Source organism: Montipora capricornis, chromosome 6, assembly GCF_036669925.1.
Source record: "Montipora capricornis isolate CH-2021 chromosome 6, ASM3666992v2, whole genome shotgun sequence".
Taxonomy (NCBI): domain Eukaryota; kingdom Metazoa; phylum Cnidaria; class Anthozoa; order Scleractinia; family Acroporidae; genus Montipora; species Montipora capricornis.
In genome coordinates, this window is record NC_090888.1 from 31,221,466 (window position 1) to 31,235,882 (window position 14,417).

General features: G+C 37.5%; 1 protein-coding gene across 1 annotated transcript; it reads right to left on the reverse strand.

The window, feature by feature from the left end:
- Nucleotides 1-5,680: 5,680 nt before the first annotated feature.
- Nucleotides 5,681-11,145, reverse strand: LOC138053635 (uncharacterized). Its single transcript, XM_068900231.1, has 7 exons — nt 10,311-11,145; nt 9,313-9,553; nt 8,092-8,204; nt 7,447-7,786; nt 6,724-6,971; nt 6,116-6,313; nt 5,681-5,856 (listed from the first exon to the last, which is right to left on the reverse strand). Exons 1-7 carry the CDS (start codon nt 11,143-11,145, stop codon nt 5,681-5,683), a joined length of 2,151 nt encoding a protein of 716 aa, XP_068756332.1.
- Nucleotides 11,146-14,417: the final 3,272 nt, after the last annotated feature.

Below are 14,417 nucleotides of genomic sequence, written 5' to 3' on the forward strand. Positions count from 1 at the left end.
GAGCCTCCGTAAATGTGGTCTTGTTTATGGCTATAGGAACCATTGTTGTTGAACATGTGAAATTTTAAATTCAAATTCTGGGCCAAAATTAAGGAGTAATTTATCAACTTTGTCTCAGTCCATAAGCAAAACCATAAAAAGGAACAAGGTCAAGGTCAAAAGGTAACCTCACACTATTATTATTATTATTGTAAAAACAAATGAAGTGGTATTTCATTTTCTCTCCGTGAAGATAGGAAATGCTGACACGAATTTCAGCCTTGTTGTTTCATAGAAATACATGAGGTAGCAGGTAACCTAGTAACCTTTGTGGCTGTCTTAATTGGTGTTTTTAGAAGAATCTGCCTTACAAGAAGGGGTTTCTCTCCACTAACTAAAACATTCATTAATCAGTAGGTAGCTATGGGGAATAGTGAGCGTGTGGATGGTGAATTGAGGGAAAATCATAACGTTGTGATGTTGTGCTCATGCTTATACTTCTGTTTACACCCCCAGCCCTGCCCTGCCCCGCCCCTCCCTCCTTTCTTAACTATGCAACATAACAGTTTAATTAGGAAATCAATGACCTTTTAATATGGTCCTCCCTGTAAGATTTTTTTGAAACCTTAAAATAAAAAATAGTCCTGTTTTCAAAAATTTACACTTTTACAAAAGTTTTAAAAGAAAGAAGATTAATGTTCTCTTGAAATTGGAAGTTATGAATGTGACATCAAATAACATAAATATCAGCTATCATATTTACAAAAATTGCATAATTTTAGCTTTGAGAAATGAAATACCGGGTACACTAATTGAAAAACCACAGTATTTTAGATGTAAGCTGATTCTGAATGTGTAAATTTAACTGAATTAACCTGAAATATCAAAGTCACACATCCAAAACAGAAGCTTCGACATGAAAACACACAGAAATATGGAAAGGCTTAAATCAATTGCATGAGCAAAAGGAAAAACTTAACAGCTTACTTCTTGAGTGCATGCATCAACTAAATAAAAAATTATTGATCTCCTTTCCTCCGTTTTCCTTCCCTTTCCTCTTCCCTATTTTCTCTTTCTTTCTCTGCTTCCAAAAAGCGTCTGTCAGATTCCTGCTGGCAAGTCATAAACGCTTCAAGCGCTTTATCGATCTTTGCGAGGCCATCTGCAGCTGAAAGCCTCCTTTTCTTTCCTGTAAAGCAAACCTTCTTCCTTTCACTTTCAGTTGCTTTTTTTGTTCCAAACGAAATTAACGAAAAACAAACAATTTCTTTCCCGGCCTTTTAAATCAAAAAATTAAAATACACGGAAGCCTGGCCCATAATATGCATCGTGGTTGACTTGACATGAAGGTGTCAAAGTGTTGCGTGACTTTACTGTATTAAGGTAACTGTTGGAGGAAGACAATATTTAGAACGGGCTGAAGTATATATAATGCAATGCTCACCTTTCTCACAAACCGACTCAACGGTGCATTTGGCAGCTGAAGAATTCTCAGGACTGGTTGACGGAATGTTCATGTTATTTTCATCTTGTAGTTTGTGGTCTTTGTTCACTTCGCAACATGATGCCTCGACGATTTTGGTTGAATTAATCACAAATTTTGGCAGTGCACTAGGCTTATCAGACAGAACTTCGTCCAGTTCGTCAAAAAAGGGTGACCTCTTGCCAGGAGTTCCATTTCCCGTCTTGTTAGTTTCGTCTTTACATTGGCGGTAAGCTGTAACAAGTGTGTGCAAACGGATTTTACAAGCTTCACTGCCTTCATAGCTGCAAGCGTTTAAAAAATCACCTATTTCTTGCCAATTTTTTTTTTCTGGTACATGTCTTAAGTTTTAACTGCACATTTTCCTCTCCCCATTTTTCAAGCAAAAGCTTAGTCTCACAGTCCTCCCACCTTTTCCCACGAGCTTTTCGGACAGTCGCCATTTTTAGGTTGTTTAATTAAACACGAATGTTAAACACATTTTAAACATGTTTAACTTGCGTCAGTGCGTGGTGGGAACAATTTATATTTAAAACTGTGTTTGGTGAAACTACTTTTAAACATGTTTAGGCGTTGGTGTGAACGGGGTATTACTAAAGTGATTCCAAGTTAAAAAGGAAATGGTCGTAGTCTTTTCACAAACTACAGACCTATTTCTTTGTTGTCAAACTTTTCAAAAATTTTTGAAAAAGTAATGTATAATTGCATAACTGAATTAGACGACCAATATAATATATTATACCGCTGCCAGTTTGGATTTCGGAAAAACTATTCAACGTCCCATGCTCTAATTCACCTGATAAATAAAATCTCCTCGGCAATTGACCAACGTGAAACTACTGTAGGTGTTTTCCTAGATCTCTCCAAAGCTTTTGACACTCTTGACCATCAAATTTTATTTACAAGGCTGGAGCACTGTGGTATCCGTGATGTGGCTCTGCAGGGGATTAAAAGCTACTTTCCTTGCCGCTGGCAATTTGTCCAAATTAATCAAACATGTTCTTCAACGCAGGCCATGAAGTGTGGAGTTCCTCAAGGATCCATCCTGGGCCCTTTATTCTTCATATTATACATAAATGATCTTTCCAAAGCTTCCAACTCAACTGAACATCTGCTTTTTGCTGACGACACTAGTATCTTTTTTTCACACTCTAATCCCACCTACTTGGAGAATGTGCTTAATAATGAGTTATTAAATATCGATGTTTGGTTAAGATGCAATAAGCTCGGGATTTATGTCCAAAAGACAAATTATGTTATATTTAGTCTGAGTCAGAGGAAAGTCAATCACAGTTTTTCTCTCTCCTTTGGAGGTCAACCTCTTACTCAAAACAATGTAACTAAATTCCTTGGGGTGTATCTAGACGAACACCTTACTTGGCAATCCCTTACCAAATCTACATATATGCCTCATATATGTGACATATACTACACCACCTTACATATATGTTACACAACTGTACATGTATGTAACATATATGTAAGAAGTGGCAGCTGTTTCTACATATATGTTTCATATATGTAGAGCTGCGCTGCTGAGAACTACATATATGTAACATATATGTAAGAAGTGGCTGCTGTTTCCACATATATGTAACATATGTAAGAAGTCGCAGCTATATATATATATATACAATTTCTATACAATAATTCTTAATTACTATAATACAATGATCACTATACAAAAATGTAAAACTGCACTGATAATCAAGAACTGCATGTAATACATATAATTTATAATAACTCTTTCATATATGAATGTCGACACATGTTTTTGTTGGAAATATTATTTAATGGAAGCAAATTTTAACAAAAACCTATATCTATATCCATGCAATTCGCAGAATTAACATATATACAATAATAGGTACAATTTACTGTTACATTGGTATACCCATGCTTAGAAATGAAGACAAGTTTTGCACATGCTGAGAAAGAAACTCTACTGACTTACATATAGTAATAACAAAAGGGAATAATTATGTATGGCATCTGAAGTCCACTCTTTTAGGAACTGCACGCAGTAACAGAAACCATTACAAACCTTACATAGAGAATGAATATCTGTTCACATGTAACCATGCTTATAATCCATCAGATATTTTCGCTTGCGCGCGATTGGTCTAAACGTGTCACGTGACTGAATATTCCCCAATTTTCAAAACTGTGTGTGTTGCGTAAAAGATTTGAAGGATAATAAACACAATAGCCTCCATTTGGGGCGAAAATATGCTCGGATATTTGTCCTTGGACATTATCTGTTCCTCAAAGCTCACAGTTTTCCTTGAGCTATGCTCTCGCAAAACTGTTCGCTTCTTGGAACAGATAATGTCCGCGGACAAATATCTGATCATATTTTCGTGCCAAATGGAGGCTATTGTTTATATATATATTACTACTCTTCCCAGGCGTCTGCAACACCAACAAATTTTTCTGCCGCCTTCAGAGCAACGTTTTTAATGCCATGAGTTTGTTTCAAACCAATCATACGGTACATTGAAATGCACCATGTGAGGACATTTTTTCTGTGGCGTCCTGAGTTTTCTGTATTATCGGAATTGAATTGTTTCGTATTGAATATTGTTTCGTAGTATTGAGTTGTTTTGTATCATTGAAATTGAATTTATTGCATGATGTTCATTCACAATGTATTTATCTTCAAGAGGAAGTTTACCGCTCTTTTTGTCTGCCATAGAACTGCTCTGAAATTTTATCTTTAGCTGATCAATAAACAGCAGCCATGCTGACAGAAAAAATGTCATTACAATGTACCACGTGACTAGTTCGAAACAAACTCTCGCATCGAAAATGTTAAGTTCAAGGCAGCAAAAAAAATTGTGGGTGTCACGGTCTACTAAGAAGAGTAGTAACTACCGGCATTTTTGTCTGTAGCTACAGTCACAAATGTGTGACAGAACTGGTTATTGAATGTAGATTAGCTTGGTTTTAGTTCAGTCCATGTTAAACTTCAATCACTTTCTGTGAAGTTGGGGAAGTGGCTCACATAGACATAGTCAGCATCCATGAAGTCCATAAATACACATTTGTGTCTGATGCTCCTGATTGGAGCAACATGAATGTCTTCATCCCTCAATTAAAAAAAAGATAAGATAAATTTTAATTATACCATAATCATAGTATAGCTATGTTTATCATTACGTCATCTATTGCCATTAATGTGCCCAACCAGAGGTGATTGGCACATAAGTGAGGAACATTATTACATATGATTATATTGATGAAATGGTATATGAAATGAATCATATGAACTGTGGATATGAAATCGAGTGAAGCTATGATCTTAGCAGTTATGAATGCAATTTTTACAACTGCGTAGAGAAGCCTGAAAAATTCAGGACTTCAACAGGGTTTGAACCCGTGACCTTGCGATTCCGGTGCAACGCTCTAACCAACTGAGCTATGAAGCCACTGACGTTGGGAGCTGGTCATTTGTGGGTTCTAATGGTCCCGTGAGGAGTGAATCAATGATGAAATGGTATATGAAATGAATCATATGAACTGCGGATATGAAATCAAGTGAAGCTATGATCTTCGCAGTTATGAACGCAATTTACAAATTTTTCAACATTGATATTTTTCTGAAACTTTTACCACTGTAAGATGATGAGTTAGTTATGTCAGAAATGTAAAAAAAATGGGGGGTCACCGACTTTGTTTTGGAGAGAACATGCCCAGAAAAACACCCAAAATGTGACAAAATCGGGCTTCGTTAGCGAATAAGGCCAGTGTCTGTAAACCCAAATAAATTGCAATTAAATCTTTGAAGTGAAATCTTCTCTGCCAAATATTGTTTAAGTGGACTTATAAAGTGAATTTAGTCAACTGGTGAGGTTCCTTAAGGATCAAGTTCGCATTTAGCAACCACAGTTTCACGCGCCTTGCAGCCGCAAGATGGCAGGATTTGATGTCCCGTGAGCAGAAATCTTGAATTTTTTTTAACTTCCCACATTGATTTTTTGCTCATTTTTGGACAACGTGGAGATAATTTTAAGTAAAATCCGTTTCTGGAAAGAAAAATAGGGGTCAACGAACGTCCAAGACCGTTAAATCCAGGCAAAGCTATAGCATTGGCCTTTTGCCCTACCACTTCTCATTTTATTACTTAGCGCGCGCGCTCGTGTATGACGTGGCGTGTGCATTTGCGTGCGCAGTAAGGATGCGCAGAAACAATTGGCACGAACGTCCTTAATAAGTTTTTCATAACATGTAGGTCACCTGCATATCTATGTTCTGTGTTCCATGGAACAGAGCAGTTAGCTCACCATTTGCATCTTCAAATTCGAATGCAGAATGTGCCCATAGTGGTCCATGATTACGAACGGAAGCATTGATGTGGAGCAGATTATGGACATTCATGGCCATGTGGCGTTCACCTGAAAGAAAAGCAGACACCCTTGTCATTTTTTTTAATTGTAATGATTACAGTGATGGTTTGGATCAAGGAAAAGTATAAATCTTACAAATCTAATAATTAAAAAACAAAAAACGAACAAACAGGGGAGTGACATACATATGTTTCAGTGCAAGTGTTAAAGTGACCTGAAATTGCAAGTATTTAGGCATGTGTAATATTATCTAATAATTACGGAAACACAAATGTAGCTTAATTACAGCATCTGTGAATCAACTTACCATAAAGGGCATCAAATAGCATCACAAATAGTCCAATGAGGTTCCCACTCAGATTAAGATCTTCTGGACAAATGGCCTCTTGCTTGACAAGCCAAACTCCAAATGCAAGAAGCATAAAGTGGTGAAGATAAATATCTGGTAGAACACCATTCAAGCAAGGAATACTATAGTGGAACAGCCAATTTCGGTACTCGGTTGCTGTGGAAATAATGCCTTGTTTTGAGCATGATTACCTTTAAAAAAGGTCTGCATGTGTAAGGATCCTGTGGATAAATAAAGTTCAGTATTCAGTATTTATGTTATTATTTAGTGAAAATTTAGCAAGATGTTCCCCAGGAAGCCACTGTAGCTCATTACAGTCATTTATCTATTTAGCCTAAATAGGGGTTTTATTTTCAGTACTTTACTGGCAATAACATCATATAGCAAAAATCAATCAACAATTAATTTCCATCTACATCAATTAAAAAGTCTATAAGCAGATTTAAAAGTTTGGATGGATTGAAAAGTCTACATGAAGCCCCTACTGCATTAACTCATTCAATCCACATGTACACATGAATGAGTTATACATGTATTTATAACGTATATTGCAAGTGCAACTTCACCTTTAAAATATTTTCGATGAGTTTCAATAGATCTGGGTGTTCTTGTGATATTCAATGGTGGCTGGATGCTGCATAGGCGCTCATCAATAACACCAATAGCATCTCCACAGTACCAGGGTTTATCTTTGTATTTTGTATCCAACCAAAGGCCCATTAATTGCTTTGTGACTCCCAACAGCACACCATGCATGTAGTCTAAGCACACACCTTTACTGATGTCAAAGTTCCTCAGGCTTGCAAACTGACAACTAAACCCTAAATGCCATTTACCTTGACAATACGACAGAAATGGCAATTGGAAACATACCTAGTCAGTTGATAGTAGTATACAAAGTAACAGTACATTTCTTAACCATTTACATCATCATCATCATCATCATCAGACATACATACATGTTAGGCTTCAGTACAATTTTTAACTCTATGATTTATTGAGGAGGATATAGCCAATGTACCTGTACACTGGTTCAATCCAAATAAGCTGCCAAGGAAATGAATTTTAATTTCTTTACATTAGATGAACAAGAACCCAATAATACTTGTTTTGAATTGGAGATAGACAGGTGCCTTTTATTTTATTTTAATAATATTTTTACCACTGTAAAATTAATACCGGTCACAAAATTGCACACTTTTCAAATCCATTCATGATTTACATTAACTACTGGTATGCACAGAATCTTTGGTTGCTTCATTTTGAATAGTGACACTACTACACTACACTATGGCCAAAATATCTGTGATAGTAAACTTACTGGTTTGCCTCCTGATTCACCCTTAAGAAACTGTAAGCCATCTGCAACCATACTTTGACTAGTGCGTTCTCTGGCAAGGCCATCAGAGGACTCAAAGTTAAAAGGAAAAACTGTAACTCTTCCTCTCTTTCCGTCTTTGTCACTGGATTGACATGAAATTCCCAGAATCATACAATAACAACAGCTGCAAAAGCCATTAAACTGAAGCATTTCTAAAAAGCTGGATCTTGCTGGAAGATCAAGGACTGAGCCAAGAAGATATACTTTACTTGTGATTCTTCCTTTACCTGGAATTTCCATTTCAAGTCCTGCACAAAAAACAGAAGAGTGTTTGATGTCACCCATGTTTTATAGGTTTTATGCGAAAGAAAGTTACACCAAAATTCATACAATTCTGCACAGAACATGTAGTGTATGTCTTTTGCTGTCAAAATTAATATGTCAAGATACCTAATCAAGGTTAGATTAGAGTCAGTAAATCTTGCTCTCAAGTTCATATTAATCAAGTTTTGTTTTTGGGTGTTTACCTAAAAATTACATGTAGGTTATCTTAGCGATTTTTTCTAAAGTACATTGATGTATATTGATAAAGCTAGATTATAAAATTATGTACCTTTTGTTTCCAGTTCTTCTAATGACGTTCTGAAAGGCTTCAAAAAGGTAGACATGACTGGTTTTTTGTCACTAAACCAGAGACCACCGAACACCATGTTCTCCAGGTGCCTCCTGATAAAACAGTAATAACAGGGTAAAGGTTGGCACACACGAGGGGACTAGTCCCTGTGACTAGTTCCTGCAACAAGTCGGGGGACAAGTCCCATTGTGTGAACTTGGCAAAATCTAGGACCCACAAATTCAAACTGGTTTGAATTTTTGGGACAAGTCCCTGCACTTGTTCCTTAAAACACTTTGTATGAACTGTTCGTGGGACAAGTCCCTGCGACCAGTCCCTTCATGTAAACTCTTCACTGAGGAGACTAGTTGCAGGGACAAGTCACAGGGACTATAGTCCCATCATGTGTGCCGACCTTCTGTCAATTAATAATTTACGAAGATTGCATATATCCCTAGGTCCAGTTCTGGATAATGCCACAATCAAATTCCATGACTTTCACCTGGGAAACTTGTTCAATTTGCAATTGAAGCACATCTTTCAAAGGAAAGAATGTGTATCTTTGTTTTACATGCATGGACATGGCACAAAGCAGACACTATTGAGGGTCTGGTGGATAATTAACAATTATTCCATGAGCGCGCGTTGGATATGAGATGGATGATTTTTTGCGTGCGTTGGATATGAGATGGTAAATAGCCAACGAGGCGCGTAGCGCCGAGTTGGCTATAACCAGTCTCATATCCAACAAGCGCGAATGGAATAATTGTTTTATTAAATTCCTTCAACTCCAAAAATTTGGTAGTACGAAATACGAGCGGAAAAAGCGAGCAAATCCGAGCGAAATCGAAAAAAGCTTGATGAGAACTGATGCGATGTTGTGTAATACCTTGTTGTCAGACAGACGCAGGCTCATCACAAAAACATTTCTTGCCTTTTCGCGTACCTCTAAACGTCGGAATTGATCCAAACTTTCCAGAAAAAAAGTTTTTTTTCTCCTTTTTGGCTTTATTCAAAAAGAAATTTGGCATTCCAACGAAAACATTTTTCGTTTAGCAACGCTTAACGCAATCATTTACCATATAAGGTCAAACCAAGGTATATGAGCTGATAACCGAGATTGAGTGAACCAATCAGAGCCCGCGAAATGCATTATCCGAGGTTGAGAATTTAATAATTATAGATATTCAGTGTAGTAGTATCAACAATTATGTCAAATACCTTTTATTTGGGGGTAATTCATTTATTTGGAAGTACACTGGCCAAACACTTGCACCTGATGATTTAAACACAGATACACCATCTGTATTGAACTTTAAAGAAAAGTTCTCCAGTTGAGAAAGTGGACCATCGCCTTCAAACAATTTACTGTAAAGATGGCCATCATATACATCAGTGATGTCTTCAGCTGCGTTTTTCTTCCTTTGAAAGGGGTGTTTTATATCTTCCTGGAATTCCTTTTCTAATGAAAAATAAATGTTGATGAAAATTCAAGAAGTGATCAGTGTAATAATTAATGTACAGTTCATGGCAGAAATTGAACATTCTGTGGGTCAGAAAACACCTCTTCTTAATACTAATCTGTTCTTTTTATTATATGATTCAGTAATCCCCATGAAAAGGAGAAGTCTTATTGGTTCCCTAAGCAGTATAAATTTTGCAATTAAATTTATACAGGCTGCTAAGATGGACAAGTTGCTTCTACAATCCATAGCTGAAAATTAACAGATTTTTGTTCAGCAGAAATTGTTTAACTTTTCTGTCTAACTTCAGTGTTGCTGTGGCGTTCAATAACATGGGGACTCTAAAATTAAAAGCTCAACCGACAAATGCTTTTTCTGCTTTCGTCAATCAAATGTTCGGCAGCTCCTCCCAGCTTCTGACTATGTTGTCTGAACTGAACAATTTCATTTCATTATCGTGCATTTGGCAGTATAGTCGAAAGCTGAGAGGAGCCGCTGAACATTTGATTGACAGTAGCAAAATTAAAACACACTTACACAGTTGTGCTTTGAAGTTTAGAGGACGTATGTTACTGGAAGGCGCAGTAAAAATGTTCACAAAAGCGATGCAAGTTTATGGAGCGCTTAATTTATTGCCTGCGGTTCAGTCCATAAATCTGTAAAAAAAAGAACTACATGGACCACATGCTAGTTCAACAACATATATATAATAAACCATACTCCTTATTATAGATATCTGCATGAAAGCTTACTTACTTTGTGCAAGTTCTCTCAGCTGATTTTTCATGGAGAGAATGACAAAATATGGTTCCTTCTTCAAATCACTCACATCCTTCTCGCATATAGGCCAGACATCAGGAGTATCACCCGTAACACCAAGGTATTCAGAACAAAACTTAATATAGAAGTGTTTCGTTATGGGAAGTTGTAAGTCCACAAAGTACTTCTTTAGTGCACTCAATGAGCGCACACACTTGTTTTGCGGTCCAGGGATACAGTGTAAGTTGATCAAAGAAATAACGTCTGAAAGACAACTTCCATTTAGGTTGTGAGTAACGGCCAGAGTGAGAATCAAAAGAACGCTTTCAGACAATTTAAGTTGTGAGCCAGGGTACACATAAGGGTCCTCATCTGGCGATTCATTCGTTTGAATAAAGTCGTTGCCAGAAACTGCACTCTCCGGTTCCTCATCTGAAAACTGAATGTCTGCACTTTCACAGTAGCTGCTGCAGGATCCATCACCTTCGGAATCACTCCAATTCGTATCCAAAGAGCCATCACTGTTGTCTTCGGGTGAACAAAATTGTTCATGGCTGTGGGGAGATACAAGCAAGGACATGCCAGAATCTTGAAAGTGCTGTTCACAATCATCTGAATCGTTTGATAAGCCGAGGTATGTCACACTTCCGAACTGCACATCGTTAATTTCCTCCAAGCTTTGAACATCAACATCTGTGCCGATTTGTCTGGTATTTTGATTTTGTCGATGGACAGCACTTTTGGGTTTTTGTAGGGATACATCTCTTCGATGAGTGTTGTAACGACCTCTTTCAGTTGGTCGGCTTTCCAACGGAACTGCAGCCAGATCCATGGAGCGACAATATGAGCGTCATGCATATGTACGCGCTAGACCACAATGCATGGGGAGGCACTGGCGCGTGATCAGAAAAGAGCGGGAATATTGTGAACTGTTGACAATGCTTTGAGTTTTTGAGAGTCTTTGAGTATCTACTCGTAATTTCAGCTTCATCAATTTCAATATTGTTTTCCGGGTTAATTGACGACTCCTAGCTACTATGAGAGAAACAAAGACGCCTTCTCGCTTCACTGACGACCTTGGTAAGTCATGCACAGTTTAATTCCATAACAATTAAGTGAAATGAACATGCCCGGCGGGATTTATGCCATACAATGTGGGCGAAGTGCATACCGGCGGGCTAACGGTAACTAATAAAGCTTTATAGTATGAACTTTAAGTTTACTATTTCGCTTTCTTAACAGCAAGCAGCTTAGTAGTGCATCTCTTCGGTATCATTTCTCTTCCTAAACGTATTTTGAATAATATGTAACAATAACAATTAATATCACGAGGCGACGGGAAGGATCATGTGCAGCGATTAGCACTCTTTGCTGAAACCAGTTTCTCTCCTCGGTATTCAGGGATAAAAACCACATTTAATAGCGTTTTTGTCGCACTGTAGTAAAATTTTTGAACAAACTGATCAGTATACTGAGTCGTTCCTGGTCGACATTGCCCAACTTTAATGAACGCACTCGATCCTCCTCCGACTCGATCCCCGGTCGTTTCGCAAACATGTCAGTTCCCAACGTCTAAAATACTTTTTGGAAAAGGAAGTAAATGTCACCTTTGATGTACATAAGATATATTGTTCGTTTTGGCTTTAAAATAAATTAATGTTCGTTTCACTCTTTAATCTCGATCTCTCCCATCGGCCATGGCGATAATATCCATGACATTATATTTAATACGAGTATGAAACGCTTGTAAAATCTTTTTATTCACAATAATTGCGTAGTTTAAAGAGCCATTTTTCGTTAATCTATATCTAAACAAACATAAAGTTGCATATATGAACAAAGATTCCCTTTACATGAGAATTAAGTTTCAGGCGTATATTATACATGTATACGCCTGAAACTTAATTCTCATGTAAAGGGAATCTTTGTTCATATTAAGAATATGTGAATAAAACAGCTTGGCAGGTTTAAGTTTCTGTTAGATGGCTTTCCTAGCTGGTGTGAAAAGTTTTTGGGCCTTCGAAAAACGATCGAGCTATAGCCTCAGGTTGTCATCTTTTGTTTGCAACATACTGCATTCCATCCAGTTTCCCAGAATTCCTGGACCCAGTTAATTCCAGTATAGACCTTATATATGCATAGATGGCTGCCAAAAATTAATTAAAAATTATTGTGGGAATATTAAAATTTATAGCCCAACTAACCTTTTTTTTGAGTTGATAGCTCAAAAGAATTTTTACTCTCAAACGCTCGAGGTTAGTTGGGCTAATTTAAATTCATACAGAAGAAGTTTAAATTGGCAGCCATTTATGAATATGGTGGATCTATAAGCTGAACTTAACCTACTGCCACACTATAGACTTATATATACCATCGAAAATCAAGCACAATAATTGCTAAATATGGGCCTTTCATATATTTTTAGACCACTACCTTGTTGTCTTTAAAGAAGACAACGTTAAGGCGATTGTTAGTCATGGGGAAATTAGGGACTGTGATGATATAGTGAGGGGTGCATCATGTGAGGCCCTCTGGAAGGATGCCAAACACAAAGAATGGTATCCTGCCTTTATTGTGGACATTGGAGGTGAGACCATTTCAACAAACATCGTATATTTTGATTCCCATTTTTAATAATTATTAGATTAAAAACACATTCTACAGGGACGGCATAAACAGCCTTATGAACTTACTTCAAATTATTGGCCCATTCCACTGATTGTGGTTCAATTAAATAGTAATTTTTATTGTTTCTGAACAGCCAATAAAAAGTGGCATCCGTGTCTGTTGAAGGTTTTCTTGGTTTTGATTAAGAGCATTCCTTTGCATTCATAATTCATTCTATCCCCAAGGCTGCTGCCTAAGGAAAATTTCAGGGAGCCCTTCGGGCTCCCAAAATTGACAGGTGGGAGCCCAAGTCATACTTTTAGGAGCCCAAAATTAATTTTAAGATACCAGCCCATCCTACGAAACGACCGACATTCAAATAGGTAGGTCTGAGATCCACTGATACCACGCGAATTTCGATGTTCAACTGACAGCCCATAATATCCCAATCCCATATTTGGAAATCACATCTTGGACCCAGTCTTCACGCAATAAATTGCTTCGATTCAACGTAAAGTCGTTAAGACATCGTTATGTTGAAATCGTTTGGCTATTTGTGCACGTTTCCCGCGTTGACACACTCGTCATATACATCAAAACTTTCACTGTGTTATGTCCAGCTACAGGAATGTAATTTACAAGAAAGTTGGGGTCAATTGCTTTTGTGATGTTAGGCGCCCGTTCGGGCTCCTTGTACTAAACTTTGGTCACCCACGCCCGCAACCAGGGCGCCCCAGGCGACCGGGCGCCCGTTAGGCAGCAGCCTTGTATCCCTATAATGTTTTAGATCTTGAATATTTAAGAATTATGCAGAGTAAGCCAAAAGGGGAAAATCAGAAATCCAGAACTACAGCCAGTAAAACAGCAGGAACCAAGGAATCGGCCAAGAAAAGAAAAACGCCAGGTAGATCTAAAGACTTCCTTAAACACTATACATGTAACTTTGTTTCAAGGCTTTCACTAACAATTATTGGGTGAAAAGTACCTAAACTTCCATATGTTTTGAGGCTGCTGCCTCTTTATCAGTGGACCACTGATGATGGGGCAGCAGCCTCAAAACATATGGAAGTTTACATGCACAATAATAAATATTTACTAGTTTTCTCTATCAAACAAACTTTGCGCATCACAGTTTTCTTCTTGTTTTTGTCAATTACAATTCTTTACATACATGTACAGTAGACACTATCTCTCTCTAATATAGACACCCTTGGGAACACTCCTAGCAGTCTTTTTTACAACAAACAATAAACATTTAATATAATTGTTGTTATTGTGAATATAGTACCTGACCTTATTGTTATGTTGTTTAATGCTCTTGTGAAACTCAGTTCAAGAGGTCCAGTCCAGGAGTGAGGAAGAGCAACAGAAGAAGAAGCAAAGTGAGATGAGGAAAGAGGCTAAGGCTAAAAAAGCTGTGAATGCAAAGGCAACAAAGGATGCACTGCTCAAGAGAAGGCTTGAGCAAGCCAAACAGTTTGAAGGTTACAAAGTTCC